The sequence below is a fragment of the Poecile atricapillus genome, chromosome Z (assembly GCF_030490865.1).
Source record: "Poecile atricapillus isolate bPoeAtr1 chromosome Z, bPoeAtr1.hap1, whole genome shotgun sequence".
In the NCBI taxonomy this organism is placed as follows: Eukaryota; Metazoa; Chordata; class Aves; order Passeriformes; family Paridae; genus Poecile; species Poecile atricapillus.
Genome location: NC_081289.1, coordinates 63178087 through 63195567, shown reverse-complemented (window position 1 = coordinate 63195567; position 17481 = coordinate 63178087). Strand labels below are relative to the sequence as shown.

Here is a 17481-nt window from a genome sequence, read left to right as displayed (position 1 = left end):
AGGGGAGAAAAGGTTTCTGAAAGTTTTATTCTGGTTTCTTATTCTTGTACTTCTGTTAATAAACTTTCTTTGTTCCTTTTTAGTTTTGAGCCTCTTTTGCCCTTCTCCTAATCCATATCTCACAGCAAGAAATGAGTAAGTACCCTGCTGATTCTAGCTAGAGCTAAAACCACCACACTGTCTGTGCATTGTGGATTGGTTCTGTTGCTCAAGAAGCAGGAAGTAAAATAGTTCTCACCAAAACAAGCATTTTGCACAAAGAAAATCAAATGGAAAATGAACGCATTTACGGTTGCCCAGTGTGTGGTGCTGAAATTTATTTGGATTTGTATCAGTTGCATTTAAAACACAAAGACTCTTTGGTACCTAATCCAGAAATAAGTTACATCAAAGAACTATATACTGTTGGAAAAAAAAAAGAAAATTAAAAAAAGAAACATTTTTGTAAACAGACTTCAGATCTTCAAATGCAGTTTTCAACTTAATTATCAAAACCAATGTCCAGTAAGATAGGCACTCCCAAATCATGTTGTATCACAGAAGGAACAAGTCTGGAGTCAAATTTTTGGTTGTTTTCTTATGATGTGTTTTTAGATTTCTTATATATTCAGTTTCTTGCAAGTTTGTTTTTTGTTTTTCTCTTCATATTATCTTGGGTAAAATTTCTAATTCAGGTTTACAAAGTTCATATCCCCTTGGAGCAAAGAAAATAAATAAATTATGAAGTAGAGTTGGTTGTCAAACAATGGGTCTGACACCTGATTCTGTGAAGCCATGTACACCTTGCCCTCTGAGAACTAAGTTCAGCTCTGTCACTGTGTCAGAACTTTCCTGTTTTCAAAAACCCCATGTTTACAAACCTTCCAGCTGGAAACATAAACTGATGGGAGCACCCATTCAGAATTTCCCACCAATTGGTTGGTGCATGTTTGTTGATAACTGGATATTATTCTTCACGTGGACTCAGAATTCATAGATAAAACTGTCTGCCATCTTGCTGAGTTTCATTTTCTCATTAAATATCTCCTGAAACCTAATATTCTGCTTTGGAGTGAAGTAGTTCTTCCAATCACCAACAGCACCTAGGAAAGGAGGAACAGAAAGAACAGTGAAGTGAGCAATATGTGGAGCAGAAAATTATTTATAAACCAGCCTGATTTTGTTAATGCTGCAGTTGATGCAGATTATTAATATATTCTTAACCATAGTCACTGTGGTGGGTCAGGATCAGAATTGTTCTAGTGAGACTCTGGTGGAAGGTGCTGGATCATCACCATAAAGGCTGATGAACCCTCATCCTCAGAGTTGATTAGTGCCAGCAACACAAGTGGTGGAGGAAGAAAAGCAGCTTTCCAAGGTGGAGTTACAGCTCCCAGTCATCTGGGCAGAGGGACATCTTGCCATGCTTTAGTGTACTGTAGTTAAAAGTCTCTGCCTGGGTTTTCTCACAGTCAATAGAGGAAATTATAGAATCATAGACTGGTTTGGGTTGGAAAGTCAGTTTTGGTTGAATATCATCCAGTTCAACCCCCCCCCCCCCACCAGAGCAGGAACACCTTCCACTATCGCAGGTTGCCCAGAGCCCCATCCAACCTGGCCTTGAATGCTGCCAGGGATGGGGCAGCAACAGCTGCTCTGAACAACCTGTGACGGGACCTCAGCACCCTCACAGGAAGCAATTTCTTCCTTATATCCAATCTAAACCCACTTTCTGTCAGTGTGAAGCCATTCCCCCTTGTCCTGTCACCCCAAAAAGTTTCTCTACTGCATGATCTTGTAAATAGTCTAAAAAATCATAGGTTCATGAAACAGTTTGGGTGGGAAGGGACCTTTACAGATAATTGTAGTCACCATCTGAACTTATTAAATGAGTGGTAGCCCAAAAGCCACTGGCAAAAGATTGCTAAAAAAGGAGCCCAGAATGGCCTGACAAATTAAAACCCCCCTCACCCCTGCTTCTAATTTCTAGGATTTTTTATGGATGACATGTCCAGCTATGTAAGTGGGCAGTTATATACTTTGAGGTGGCCATGGACACTGGTGATCAGAAAAGTGTTTCAACTGTTACCCAGTTTAAGCAAAAAGGAAATTTTTCTTTAAACCAATACATTTTTGTGAGACAATGCTTATAGTCTCCACCCATGAGCATGCTCTAAAGACCCTGCATCCCAAACCTGACTAAAGTAGTCATCCCATTTTCTGACTAAAATAGTATTCAGTCACAAAGGACAGGAAAAGGGAGCCTGAAGCATTAAATGTATAAAAATCTTCTGTAAACTGGCTGAAACTAAACATCTGGGATTTGCATAGGTACTACATAGAAGTGAAAATGTTGGGATTTTTTCCAAATTCATCATATCTTTGTCAAAGTTCACTGACTTAGAAAAATACATCTTGTTTATATGTTTCTTTTTTATGGACAGATTGTATGTTGCCATTTGTTTCTGCTGACAAATTCGTGATGAAAACCATCATGAATTAATGGAGGGTAACATTTCTCTGTTTATTAACTGAAACAATTCTTAGTTTTAAACCGTCAATTGTTGTTCGAAAATTAACTGAATCAAAATAATCAAAATCTATGTAAAAACAGTGGGTTTGATTTACTTGTTATCCAAACCAGTGGAAGCTTCTGAAATGCCAGGAGCAAAAAAACAGCTCCTGAGGGTATTTCAAAATCACATCTGAGCTGAGAACTGTAGAAAATTTTCCAAGGTCTGGAAGTTACCTATGACCATTCTTTTGTTGTTGTCAGCATATTCCTTCCTCAAGAATATTTTGGTAAGATAAGGGGTGATAAGAGCAGTCTCATTCAGAAGGAATGTGTCTGGCTCTTTCAGATTCTATTCAACTAAATGGCCTTGGCAGGTGATACCAGAGAGACATGTTCATGTAAAAACTTCATGTAAAACACTGAAGTGGTCAACTTTCAGATAAAAGACAGATAAAGAGTAATGGTGGGTGAACTCTTCCTTTTGGCTCAACAGCTCCAATGGAGCAATAGTCATGCTGTAGTTCAGACTCGTCTGTGCTTCTCTAGCAGAAGTCTGAATTTGCAGCCAGAGAAGTTAGGATGAAATCTTTAAGAAGGCTTCAGATCAAAGAATCTTGTCATGACTTCCCAGGGCTGACTGAAAGGCTCCAGGAAAGACCTGCACTCTGGTCTTTGTTTAGATTCCCACTCTTTCTTGTGTATGAGGCATAAAGGAATTTACCTTTTCGGAAAATCAGTTTCCTGTTCGATGTCAGAGCACACACGGTGTGGCTGGGATCACTGTTCTCCTTTTCTGTGTCATTCTTCATCTCTGAGAATGAGGACTTCTTGCAGATGTCTTGGATGTCATTGTCACTGACGCTTAAACTCAGGAACAAAGTAATTTTCTTTACAACCTTAGGGAGATCCTGAGGTATAAGAAAAATACAGCTTTTATGTTTCTGGGCTGAATATCAGACTTTTAGCTGATTTGAAAACGATCCCTTTTATTACATAATGAGTTTGTCACACATTAATTTGCTTTCAAGCAAAGCTAAATATGTCATTAGATTGTGCAGATGACAGGTACAGTAAACCTGATTCTCCTCGTAGCCATATTCACAGAAATTAATAAGTACAGAGTATGTCATATCACACACAGTCACATTGTCAATGTTTTACCTCCCAGTTCAGATAAAATGTTGTCTCTCAGAATTATTTCCCTGGAAATAGACGAATTCTCAAAGCCTACTCCAAGTAGCTTATTTCATTGGACATGCTATATCTAGAGATCTGACAAATGACTTGGCATCCCAAATGGTTTGTTTATATTCCTAATAGTTGAATTATTTTTTCCCCCAAAAAATGAACAAATCTATTTTCATGGAGACACTAGAAAGTGTTTTCTATTTGCCTAAAAATTCCATTCTCTGAAAGCTAAGGTATGTTGATATTTTAGTTTTTCCTTTTTAAGAATAGAGAAGTTTTCCCTACCCCTCCAGCCTCTAATTTTCTTTATTGTCGGGAACACAAGTCCCAAATGTGATTAGTTCTGTTGTCTTACATCACGTTTTGAAAATTTCACCTGAAATGTCAGACATAGCAAATTAACGTGTGGCCCTCAACAGATGTCTTTGGTTGGTCTTTCCATAGGACAAAAAAAAAGAACCTTAAATTCTGCCTGAGCCTGAGGAATATTGTCTGAGTCCCATTCCACATCTAAGAAATGTGACTCTCACAAGATTTGATATTTATGTAACTTGTATAGTCAGAATTATTGACTTAATACAAAATTCCATACACATGAAAACTACACCCAAAGATACATATTCACATTTTCCTTCCTTCTCCCTTTTCATTTTAACTTTCTCTTTGATGTTTTAATGATGCTAATTTACAAGTAACGCCTTCTGCACCAAGAACAGAGAGCATATTTACCTTCTTCATGTCTTCATAGAACAAAAAGAGGATGTTTTTATCATCTTCATGTTCTTCCCAGCTTAGGAAATGATCAAACCAGGATCCATAAACAACTGAAAGGAAAACCCATGTAAAATATATCCAGATAAACTTTCTTCTGAAATAGCTGTAATGCTACCTCACACATTTAGGGGAATGATCCCTTCATAAAATGCATCCCATATTCCTCTAAAACAGAGGCAGCTCTTTGTGTCAAGTGTCACAAGTTCACAAAAGTAACTTCTAAAGAGGTTCCATTCTTGCTGGAATTTGTTTTCCTACCAGATACTATTCTGCCATATGATTCTGTAGTGAAAGCAGGCTACTGATCTAAGGAAAGGCCGATAATGAAGTAAAATGTAGCGGCCTAACAAGATCTGAACGTTTCACAGATGACTGACTGCATGTCTGTGCTTGCAGAGATATGATCACCTCAGGAGAAGATGAACAGTCTGGTAAATGGAGCACACTGTTTTTACCTCTCTTTCATCCCAGCAGAAGGGAAGCTGTATAATTTTTAAACACTGAAGAATTACTTAAAGAACTCATGCAAATGCCTCATTCAGCCAGTGACACAGATAAAAGGGTTTGTAGCTGACTTGTTTTGTCTGAATGCCCCATTTGGTGAACCATGGGAACACAGCTAAATTTCAGCTTTCTTTTAAAAACCAAAATTCTGACCTCTCCCTTTCAAAGGCATGATGAAAACCTCTTGCAGCGCAATGAAAAGAGGCTTGAGCAGAGAAAGCTCAGCCAGCATTCCCCAGAACTATGACTTTGCTTTATAATCACCACCACCAGAAAATTCTAATCTTGTAATGGGCATAATTTTAGTCACAAACTGTGAGTTGTAATTAAGTATAAATTATAATTAATAGCTATAAATAAGCTGAATGCTCCAGTCTGTATCCCTCTCCAGCACATGAAGCAGTTTCTAAGTGCAAGGCATGTGTGCTCCACAGTGTGCAATTAAACCGTGCTCTGCTGGCCAGGTACTCCGGGGATGAGGCCAGTGATAGCACAGTTCTGGTGGCTTCAGGAGAGCCTTGGAGACTCCAGAGAATTCATTACAGTGTGTCCTAACCCTTATTTTGAACTGATATTATCTCTGCAAGAGTACTGCAGGATTTGGATCAAGCAGCACAACCTTGAAATGCTTCTACTAGGAGCAAAAATTACCACCTTTCCCTCCACATCATCTCTCACCTAAATTTCTCTTGTAACCAACATAGTTATCTATCTATGCCACACATAAGCACTTGGGAAACAGAAGGTGGCTAATAAGTTATGGGGAAATAGGAGGTAATTTTAAAATTTAATCATTGAATCATAGAATGCTTCAATTTGGATGGGACTTTAAAGATCATTTAGTTCCAACCCCCCTGCCATGGGCAGGGACACCTTCCACCAGAGCAGGTTGCTCAGAGCCCCCTCCATCCTGGCCTTTAATAGAATTCTCTTTTCTTTTTTTCCCTATTGTATGTTCAGAGTTGATTCTAATGAGCCAAGATCCTGCAAATCACTGAAGCATGGGCCTTAGGGCTGCTCTGGACTGTGGAAGCTTCTGAAATGCCAGAAGCAAGAAAACAGGTCCTGTGAAAACACCAGATCTGAGAAAGAGCCTGGAGGAGGCAGTAAAAAAATTGACTCTTGGAGCTCTGATGTGAGCCTGTGATGACTGCAGCGGCACTTTTCTTTCGGAGTTTTCAAGGTGATCAATCATTATTGCTGTTATCATCACTGTGGTGACATATGTCCTCAAAGGAGTAATAAAACACTAAAAATGGGAGTGGACAACGTGAACAAGGTCCTGTTGCCAGCTGCCATCCCACCACTTCTAAAAAATATCCCTCTTGTCCTTGGTCTTTGGACCCCATTTCTGAGAAAACACATCAGACAGAGTGTGCAAAAGGGCTTAAGAAACAGGTCCAGGCTCCTTTGTTGGGCTGTCTCCCAGCCTGGAGAAGACACCAGACCTGCAGTCACAGCTGTCCCTGCAACCTGGTCACAGTCCCCTCATGTGTTCTGTCACCAGACACAGCCCAGCTTTCCCAGAGCAGCAAAGAGCAGTAAAAACCTGCAAAGAGCTGTGCTGGATTGATGCAGCTCCTTCTCAGAATGACTCCTTGCAGGGCTGAAGAGAGCATCCTATTATTTGCTGTTGTTTAGCTTGGCATTAAGATGTATGTCCACCAACCCCATATGAATAAGGAGTTCAATAAGGAATTTTCACACCATCCAAATTTCTTAAGTCTTTCTGTGCATAATAAACTGACATGAGCAACAAAGAGAAAACATTTACCCTTACCATTGCCTTTTAAGAACCAGTCAAAGAAAGCAGTCCAGGTGTCTACAGTAGGAAGGTTTGGGTTATCTCTGTAGTAATGAAACATGGAAACTGCAGTGTCTTTTGGATTTCTGCTAATGTAGATCATCTATAAGTGAAGAAAATGTAGTTATTAACAATAATATCCTCCCATTATTTTAGAGGAGCTCTGTGTGTAAATAGAGCATTGTCATAGGCTGTTTGCAGTGTCAAAACCCCTTTAGGATTCCTCCTTCAGTGACCGTGCCATTAAATTAGAAATCTCTTCTTAGTAAGGAGTCCATGGTGATTAGTAAACAATTCCATGTGGTCAGAGATGGGTAATGTTTATGTTTTATGAAAGAGCCTGTGTTAACTTTGAGTCAGTACATTATCTCATATCTCTCACATCTGAAAGCTAATTAACATTCAAAGGGTAGCTGCAAAACATAAATTTTGGCCTTTCATTCAAAACAGCTGTGTTCCAAAAGTCTGGATCTGAGTGATCCTGAAATTTTTGACCTTGAATATAAAATCTGAGACCCAGAGCTTATTTTTTAAAGATCTTCCACATTAGCATGGGAGGAACTGGTTTAGCAGGTGTCCCTGCCCACGGCACGGGGGTTGGAACAAGATTATCTTTAAAGTCTCTTCCAATCCAGGTAATTCTGTGATTCTGTGAACTCAAAACTGTGCTCTGAATCTGCCTGCCACATTTCATTTCTCCTCTGTTTGCCCAATACCTTTATGGTCTCTTCAGAAAGCTCCAGCAGGAGGGTCAGAGTACTTTTAATCCCAGAGCAGCCTGTGAGTATCCAGGATTTTCTAAGACAGTAGGAAATGGGGTCATGAGTATACCCCCATTACTAATGAGAGATTTCTGACTGAAAGATATTGATGTCCTATTTTGTGTAGTGCCTGGTGTAGAAGTCACCCCATGGGACCAGTGGGGCAGGAGCAGAACCTAATCCCTAGTCCAATTCTCTGCTCATGTGCCTTCCACTGGTGGTCAGCTGTGTCTTCAAAATTCACAGCAAAACACTTCTAACAACTGCAAATTATTCAAAAATTACTAAGGATCAGCAGGACAAAACAGATTCCTAGCAGACTTTCTACATATTTTACTGCTTTGATATAATTTTTGCCTTACCTTGCATTTCTTATTCTTAAAATTTGGAGGCAACATGTTGTAGTCTAAATGTGTTGGGATGATTCTCTTTGATGAGAGTTTATTCAGCTCCTCCAGTCGGGAAATGTCTCCAAATTCAATGGGAGATGTTATTGTGACTTGAGTATTGTAAAGCTTTGTTATAACTCCTGCAAGCCAGTGAGTGCCTAAAGAAGAGTAATTTTAAGAAAACAGAACAAACAACAACAACAACAAAAAAGGATGAATATTTATTACTGTGAAACATGCATTTTTCATACAGAAACACCTTGCTAGCAAACAAGTTATATTTCTAATCCTCCAGATTCAAGAAGCTTTACATGACTAAATAATCCCATTGACTCCAAATATATAAACACTGAAAAAAAATTAGGGCTATATTTGAATTACAATGTAACTCTGAGAGAAGTGTTAATATTGGTACCAAACTCATTCCATTAGACAAACTGCTGTCAGCTGAGAGGTAGCTATATTGCTTTTATAATTTAGTTTAGAATAACCTGTTTGTTTGGGGGTTTTTTCCTTACAATAATTTGAGTCTGTTTTATTTCTGAAAGTACTGATTGAGCTCCCCCTAGGTGTATGCTCCTCTGTGCAAGAGAGGTGGGTGGAGAGGGGATAAGAAATTAATAAATCTACAGTCAAGAGCCACACAAATAACTTCATACCGTTCTTGACTTGCTCATAATTGAATGTAGCAAGTCCTCAAGAAAATCTTTCAAGTACAGATTTTACTTAAAGCTTAGGAATATATACTTGCTTTACAACATGAAAACACCTGAGATTGTTTTCAATTACAGAACCAAAATGTAGGGAAATTACCCATGTTTCTTGTAATATGAATTTTTACTGACAGAATAATATATTCACATACTTAAACATCCTCTACTGTTTCTTTCACACAGACATCTCCCAAGTAGTTTAAGCAGGGAACATGAAACACAAAATTAAGAGTTCTTGCAACATTGAAAGCTAGAACTTACCAGATTTGGGATAGGAAACCAAAAGGACATCATCTTCTCTAGCATCAAAAGTATCCAAGGATTTTAAAAGTTCTGGAGAAGACCTGGTGGTAAAGGGAATCCCCTTAAATGTGTGCAGGAGCTCTGGCTTGCCGGAGTTGGACATGGTTGCTTAAGTCTTGGGTTCCTGAAAATCAGATAACAGGGACAGGAGAAAGATTTAAAAGTCACTTTTTAGTCAGGTGGTTCAAAGTGACAAATTGAGACTGAGCAGCACAAACCTCATGCTTATATACTTTGCCACAATGCCCTATCAGATACTGATTTTTTTTTCAGGTGGTTGATAAAGGCAACTGAAATATTAAAGCTAACTTAATAAATAACCAAAATGCCGCGTCATGAAAAATCCATCCCATTTGTAATTTATTGGCTCTCCAGATAAAGATATGAGGTAATGGTCAAAATGTAATTGTGAAAAATAATGAGAATGAACATTATATGATGGCTTAAAATATTCTTAATGTGATTATTCTTTAAGTTATATTTTGTTGGAAACTATTCTTGTCTTCTAAGGAAAAAAGATGCATCTTAAAATAATTCTGATTATTAGAAAAACAATGTCTTATTTTATGTGACTGAAATCTTGTTTTGTTTTATTTTATCAACTATACAACAGCTTGAAATTGCAAAAGTACAAATTGATTCAAAGTGCTTGGAACCAGTGTCTTGAAGATTTTCTGATTTCAGCCTGAGGAATCTTAAAAACAGAGATATTTAGAGGCACAATCATTTTTTAAGATGTTATATGTCTCCATAAGAAGAGTATAAGCAACAAAAGTCCCCAAACGAAAACAGATATTTAAATAGATGTATTATGTAGATATTTAACATTGCTTTTAATCCCGTGTGTTTTGTGACTAAAAGTGGTTGAAGATTTTTAAATATTTCCATAGAATATGCAGATTTATCAATACAAAAGTCACTGTCTGGAAAGACGCAGCTCTCCATTAATTATTTGTTTTCAAATGTTTGTTTTGTTTTAATTTGAATCTGTGGAAATTATCATTAATATTTTTCAAACAGAAAGCTTCACTTTTGTTTAATGTGACCTTAAGCAATGTGAATGTATCACAGTAAAACAAATAGCTCAGTTTTGAATGAAAACATTTTAGAATGTTTAGTATTTTCAATTTTCCTTTCAATGGCCACAAATTAATTTACTCTTTTCTTAAATTCTTTTCTTCAAAAATCCAGTGGCTTCACTATTCCTATTGAAAGACTCCTCCAACATATTCAGCCAAGGCCCTTCAATATCTTCAACTCAAAAACCTCCTTGGAAATCTTGGTTTAAAATGAAGCAATGCTTTGGGAATTTTCCAGCTTTACTAATGTTCTTTTTTTATCATAAATAACAACTTGGGTTTGGTCAGAGGAGCTGATTCCCAGATGTACTCCCACAAGCCCTGGTGAGAAGTTAATAAATAGACATACCCTTCCGATAAACACCTGAGCAGCCAGGATTGCTCACAATGAGTATGGACACTTACCAGATTCTCTGCTTGCTTATTTCTAATCCAATCTCCAGAAAAGCCAGCAATGTAAAATTGATTCCCCCCCACCCCCATTTCCTTTCTCACCCTAAAAGAGAAGTAACCTTCTCACCTGTAAAGTTGTCCTTAAAGAGTTATCACTTGGAAAACATGGCTTTTGCCATCAGTAAACTCTGATTTCCACTCATGCAGAGCCAGGTGGGGTTGAAAATCATGGAAAATATGCTCTGGAAAGATGTTCCCTATCGTTAAGGATGAGAGGTGATGGGGATTCTTTCCTGGGAGTCAGTGGGGGTACAAGAAACACTTGGATATTGGCGCTCAGATAGGAATTAGGGAATCTCTCAGAGGAGCTCAACATTTTCCTCCCGGCCCCAGGCTGAACACCTAAGCCACTGCTTCATACCTTAAGGTGTGAATACTCAAAAATCTATCTCTGTCAGCGGATTTCACTTTGGTTACTTCAGGTATACAAACTATGTCCAAAGACATAAAAAATCTAGTTCCTGTGTTATTCTGAATGTGCATATTAATCTGTATACACAGATTTCTGAGGCTGATTTTGTGAGTCATCATTCTGGTTATAGGCATGTAGCACAAGCCAGTAAAACTTTACTGCCTTGACCTGGAAGAAGTGATCTCATTGTAAAATGTTTTGCATATTTACCATGCTTATTCTCTTCCATTTCCTCCTGCATTCCTGCTACATTTTGAATCAGTGCATTTTCCTCATCTAACAACTTGAACCTGAATTAATCATTCACAACAGAAATTGCTAAGGTGTAAAACAGAAGCAATACAGTAGCTAGAAAAATTCCAGTTCTTTTTGCTCATTTCAGTTGCTTTTTGTAGTATCTTATATTTTACAAGTATGTGTAATGGCAGTCCAGGGGAAATGAAACTGAATTTTGTTGTCCCCAAATGCTACCTGTAGTTGGAAAATAAGGCTTATCCCTGCAAGGCAGCAGTATCCTGAATTTCAACAACTTAAGGAACAAGAGAATATTCAGCACCTTGCAGGAAAAAGCTATTATTAAAACCATGCTAACTACACTGCCATGAAATATATTGTTATAACTGCATTGTACAGAGAGCACAAGTTTAAAGAAGACTGTGCCGAACTCTCCCTCCAAGTTTGATTTTCCTCTTTATCAATGTATGTGTGTGTGTGTGTGTGTGTACGTAAACATGTATATACAGACACACCAGGACTGCAGTACCTATTGCCTGATCTCTGTAGCAGACTCTGAGGAGCTTTTCCCAGTGCCAAGTTCTCCTTGTCCTGGTCTCTGCTATCCATACTAATGGACTGCACACATTACCAGCAGGTTTCACAGGTGTGTCTTGCTGGGGAGCAGTGCCAAACTTGGATTTTGGGGATTTGTCATTATTTGAGCCAAACTTAGCTGGGCAGCTGGACCCTGCTTCAGTCCAGCTCCTCCTGTCTCCATATCTGGCTTACCTTCTACCATCCGATAGATGGTAGATAGATTTACCTTGTCCGATAAGAAATTTATTTTTTAATGACTTTAAAATTTTGTCTGTTCTGTTCCTGCCTCTGCCCTGCAAGCTCCAATTCAGACTCACCATTCTCTTCTTTGCTTGATAAATGGTAGTACCATGTACATCTCCTTCAGCTGAAGATTTCTCAGCTGAGGCCACTCTCTTCCCCTCCAAACCCCTCTCAGGCAGCACATGCTGAAAACACATTGTGATGTTGTGGAAATATGCAGGCAAAGCCATGTGTTGTTTGCACAGGTGAAAATTTGGGTGCACATCCACAGGGTTCTGAGTAGTTTTAGCTAGCACTCTCAAGCATCAGGCTTCTCCTTTTTTTGAAATGTCCTAAAGCTGTGAAATATTTCAGTGTTGTGGTAATGAATGGAGTGGTAAAACTGACGTGGCCAAGATCTGAAATGCCTCCAGTTCATCATTGTTCCAGCTCTGATGAACCCACATGTCCCTAAATGGCAAAGCATTTAACTTCACCTGATGCACCTGGGAGTAGAATTTCCCTTGAAATGTTTCAGTGAAATCCCTATTTTTTTTAATGTTACAAATGAAGTGCCTTGTCTAAGTTTATGGCCAATGGCTATTTAATAGAGACAGCCTGCAAAACGATGGATGCAGCACGAGTGCTTGGACCATTTGGGTCCAGTGTCATTCATCCAGTGTCTGGATGCTGAGAATTTAGGAACCTCACCCTGGGTTTCTGTGTAGCTCTAAAGAAACTCAGTGGCAGGATGGGTGTAGGGCTGCCCACAACACATCGAGACTCTGCCTTAGTGAGCAGGTCCCAGCTATCAGGGAGTGTGAGTTAGCCATGGCTGCTTTACTGAAATGGGCTGTACTGGATCCGTGTACACTTCCAACAGCAGTTCTCTTCCTGGCAGGACTTCCCTGCAGCATCTGAGTGCTCTCAGTCCCTCCATCCCTCTTAGGATGTCATCGCCCGTGGATGCTTCATGCTGTATCTACAACTGAAACAGCTAATCAGAGCTAATCACAACAGTGCCACTGCAGCCAGCAGAGCCCTGCCCTGGCAGAGGGTGGCAGGCCAGTGCCACCACTCAGGTCACTGCTATCTCTTCAGGTCCTGCCCTGCAGCTGCACATGACGACACCTCTGGGACGTGAACACACATAGAATGAGGACATGAAGGGGAGGCAGCGGGACAAGTGGTCAGAAAGGAAAATCGAAGGGTTAAAAGCTTCATTGGTCTAAAAATCTGATGCTGTGTGCATGCAGGTGGGCTCAGCCAGGTAAGCCCTCTCCCTCCTCTGTCAGGGCAGGGTTGCCTAAGGGCATTCCTAGGAATCCAGAGAGAGGACAGGCCATGTAGGCCTGATTTATTTTCTGCTAATCTTTATTGACTTGTTGGCCCAGGAATTAATTACAAAAACTAATGAGTCACTCTGCTATTACTGGTGCACAAGCACTTCAAGTGGCACTAGGACCTTACTGGTGGCTGGAAATTATTTCAACTTGTTTTGATTTCTCAGTGTAACTGGACAGAAACATTTTGAAGCACATGTGCAATATTAAGCTAAAGTATCCTATGGGGAGCCAGAAAAAGTCCAGAAAGAAAAGCATTTTGATGGGTTTTTCAGAGATCTACAACATGTGGAGCATCACTAAACACAGAAAAAAGTCTGAGGGCAAATGCTATCCTGTTGGTCCACACACTGCCTTTAAATTCAGCATCCCCTGGACACAACTACATCTTAAGATTATCCCTGATTTCAAGGTTCTTTAAGGTGTCTCAGTCTTAAGTTATTAGATATGAGCTGTAAATTGCTACAGGAAAATCAGGAAATGATAGAGAAGAGCGGGAAGCACCAGGAAGAAAACTGACTCCTTCCCAGCTAGCTCCAATACAGCTCAATCTTGCCCAAAGCAGTCACTCCTGGACAGACAAATTCATTCCAAAGTCCAAAGGGAAGTTACTTGGCTGGCACTTGTAACAGCTTTCTGTGATTTGTGATGGGAACAGCAAGCAAAACGCAGGCCAGATCCAGACTGGATAAGTGAAGCACAAGTTTCCTGTCAGGTCTCTGCCTTTGTGTCATCCAGTGGCTGGGTAATATCCTGCAAAGTTTTTGTTTCTTCTCTCTTGTTAGGAACTTTAATACATTTGTTAATATTTTAATATGTTTTTTTTAATACGTTCTTGTGTTACATGAACTCTTCAGGCATAGATGCCTTAAACAGGAAAGAGAATTCTTAGTGCACACTTGTCCTCTCTGACAGAGTTGGGATGTAGCTCAGAACAAGACAAGAATAAATCAGGATTCTCTGCCACACACTATTTTAGTCTTAGACAGAGTGAAAAAAACACCCGCTTTTTGTGGCTCTTAAGGAAGCTTTCAAAACGGATGTTGTACAGCTGTCCAGCCCTTTTCCTGGGATGGAACATAGCTCATAACTCCTTCCATCATTGGAGACAGCATTTTGCTTTAGACTAAATGGTACAAATAGCTCCATAGCTGTTACCGCTGAAGATGAATAGATCACGCGGACACAGGTCAAGGTGTGGTGAAAGAAAGAGCAGAGTTTATTTTTCCTCCCAGGATTTATAGGCTCCTGACCACAGCCAGGGATTGGATAGTCAGGATAACACTTTCTCACTGCACTGGCCATGAGAGATGCCCATCACAAGACGTGTAACAGAAAGAATGTACACATATCTATGTTTATAGTTACTGTCCTGGGAAAGTCCTTAGAAAACCATGCCAGCAAGCTCAGAAGCTGAGTTTTCAGGGCGACACATAGCCACTGTAGTCAAACCACAAGTCTAACACACCTTGTAATTTCATCCAGTTGCACCCGATCAAGTATCAACAGCCTGTTGCACACAGCTGTATTTTCCATCTAGTTATGCTTGAAGTCTTCATTCTAAAGGACAGGGAAGTCACTCCGGCCATTCCTTACCTGGTAGCTAATTATTGTCAGTTATACTCTGTGTCTCACTGCTGATTTAGAAAAGTGACTTTTTCCAAATGGGAACAGCCATGAGTCAATCTACCCTGTTTTTTCTACGCCCTTCTCAGAGGTGCTGAAATATAAATGACTTAAAAGCCATCATTCATCTTACCTGGATTTTCCATGCACACTATCATCCTAAGAGAAAGTATTAGAACATAGGAAGATTTACAACATACATGCAGAAGACTCAATGGGTCCCAGTCTCTTTGGAATTTATTTCCACCATAACTCTTGCAACAAGCAGGGACAAAAGGGGAGGATGACTGCAGGTTTGGGCAGCAGAATGCCATGAGGAATGGGCTACTGGTTGTCCAGTTCCAGGGGCTCTCAGAGACCCCAGGTGTGGTCAGGATCTTGCTAAGCTAACACAGCACACAAACCAGGACTGGCACAGTCTGCATGTGCATTGTCTGTGACAGAATTACCCTGGGAATTGCTGCCTGGCCTGTGTCCAAAGAGGCTGGACTGCATCCAAAGATGTGGAGTCCCAAAAGCCTCTGACTAAAATCCCCATACCCCAATCCTGGAAAGGAGGCAACAAATAACACCTCCCGAGGCTGAGGTGAGGGAAGGCCTCTCTCCCACAGGTCTTCACAATTATATGTTAATGTATTGTTAAATTAATTCCCCCATGGGTTTATCAAGTTGATGTAATCCCTGTTCAGCCCCTGTTTACCCTATATGGATCTTCCCTAGAATGTTCTCCCTTCTCTCAATCCCCATTGGCCCCAGTTTGGTGCTATCCTCTGCCCCTGATTTCCTATTTGTTGTTCCTGTCCCTATCCCTGCCCCTGCACCACTTTTGCCTGTTCCCATTGGACCCTGCCCCTTTGATGCACCCCATTTTACCTTTATATAACCTGGGCTCTCCACCCAGTTTTGTCTTTTGTCCTGGGACCCCTTTGATGTGTGGATTGATAAACCCTGTTGGAACTCCATACAAAAGACCCTTCCTGACTCTTCACTGAAAGCTGTCCATGGTGTGTGTGTGGACTGTGTAACTGCTTGTGTGCCTACCTGAACGCCTTCACCAGAAGATGCTTTTGGGAAGGTGGCAGCATTCACCATCTACCCACACTGCTACACAATGAAGGACAATGAAGCTGGTTAAAGAGTACGGGTCTCCCATGAGAAGGCTGGAGAAGCCTTTTCTATATTAGTCTGGAGAAAATGAAGCTCAGGGTGATCTTGGTGCTCTCTAAACACCCATAAAAGGAGGTTGTAGCCAGGTGGGGGTCAGTCTCTTTTCCTGGCGAAGAAATGGCAGGACAAGAGGAAGTGGTTTGAAGTTAAAGCAGGGTGATTCAGATTAGATAATACAAACTTTTTTCATTGAATAGCTTCTCAAGTACTAGAACAGGAGTGGGCTGCCCAAGGAAGTGGAGTCAGCATCCTTGGAATGCTCCAAAAACATGTGGATGTGGCACATGAGGACATGGTTTACTGACAAACGTGGTGGTGCTAGGTTGATGGTTGGACTTGATGATGCTAGAAGTCCTTCCATGAGTCTAGAAACTAGCTTGATTTTTAGGCCAGCTCAGCTCCTCTCTGAGTTGACATATTCATGGTTGTAATCTGCAGGTTTAACAGCCCTTTTTCTCTAACAGGTGTCTGAAATTGGGAAGGAACGTTAGGTTGAATCAAACCAATTAACCCTTTCTGACTGGTTATTAGATACTGCTTCCATTTATTAATATATTTATAGAATGTAAAAATCCATTTAAACACCAAGTCCAGGAGCTATTTTGTGCATTCAAGTTTTTCCCTCAAAAGAAACACCCCAACAACCCCACCCTGTGTATCTCCTGGCGCTCTGGCAGCCTTGGGGCCGTGACGATTCCCTGGGGAGCCTGTTCAGTGCCCCAGCACCCTCTGTGGGAAGAACCTTTCCCTGATACTCACTCTAACCTTCCCCTGATGCAGCTCCAGCCGTTCCTTTGGGGGCTGTCCCTGGTCACACAGAGAAGAAATAAGTGTCAACTTCAGTAAAATAAATGGAGTTAAAAGATTGGTGGGGTAACTGCCACTGCAAGATCTTTGAGTGGGTGTGTCCTGGGGTGACTTTATGATACTGGTATCTCCAATCGTCTGGTTTATGTTATATATTAAGTTCTGCACCTTTAAGACTGGCTCTGAGAGCAAGAGAGGGGGAAGAAGAAGCGCGCAGTTTGTGTTAAAGAAAAACATCACTCCCACACATCTCGCTCCTGGACTGTGGTGTCTGCAGCATGGACAGAGAGCGGGACAGAGCTTCTCTCTGGCTTTTAGTTAGTTTTAGCTAGCTGAGGCAGAGGAGTTCCCTGGACCTTTGTTTTTTTTCCTTTTTTCTTGGATCTGTGCAAGCCTGCTCTGGACTGAACACCCAGCCAAACCCCGGGAGCTCACGCCTGTGGCCCACCGGGACCTGGGCCTCGGCACTTTCCAGCGCAGGAGGGACTGATAAGAACCTGAGCGAGCTGAGCTACACCACATGAAAAGGACTTTTCTTCCTAGACTTCCCATCCCATCGAACAGCAAGAAGTTTTATTATTTAATATTATTCAATTTTCTGTTAAATAAACAGCTTTTTCCACTTCTCT

The 17481-nt window shown here is 40.5% G+C and overlaps 1 protein-coding gene across 1 annotated transcript; it reads right to left on the bottom strand.

Moving 5' to 3' along the window:
* Positions 1-315: 315 nt before the first annotated feature.
* Positions 316-9033, bottom strand: LOC131573301 (sulfotransferase 6B1-like). Its single transcript, XM_058827116.1, has 6 exons — positions 8889-9033; positions 7888-8072; positions 6741-6867; positions 4412-4506; positions 3216-3402; positions 316-1082 (listed from the first exon to the last, which is right to left on the bottom strand). Exons 1-6 carry the CDS (start codon positions 9031-9033, stop codon positions 964-966), a joined length of 858 nt encoding a protein of 285 aa, XP_058683099.1. The 3' UTR covers positions 316-963.
* Between the last annotated feature and the right edge of the window lie 8448 nt (positions 9034-17481).

Bases quoted from the DNA above. Each gene is read 5' to 3' on its own strand.
- LOC131573301 (XM_058827116.1), bottom strand. From the start codon at position 9,033: ATGTCCAACTCCGGCAAGCCAGAGCTCCTGCACACATTTAAGGGGATT. The intron at 4,507-6,740 runs GTAAGGGTAAAT...TTTTCCTTTCAG, and splicing joins CTGGTTCTTAAAAGGCAATG to TTGTTTATGGATCCTGGTTT. The intron at 1,083-3,215 runs GTAAATTCCTTT...CTCCTTTCCTAG, and splicing joins GAAACTGATTTTCCGAAAAG to GTGCTGTTGGTGATTGGAAG.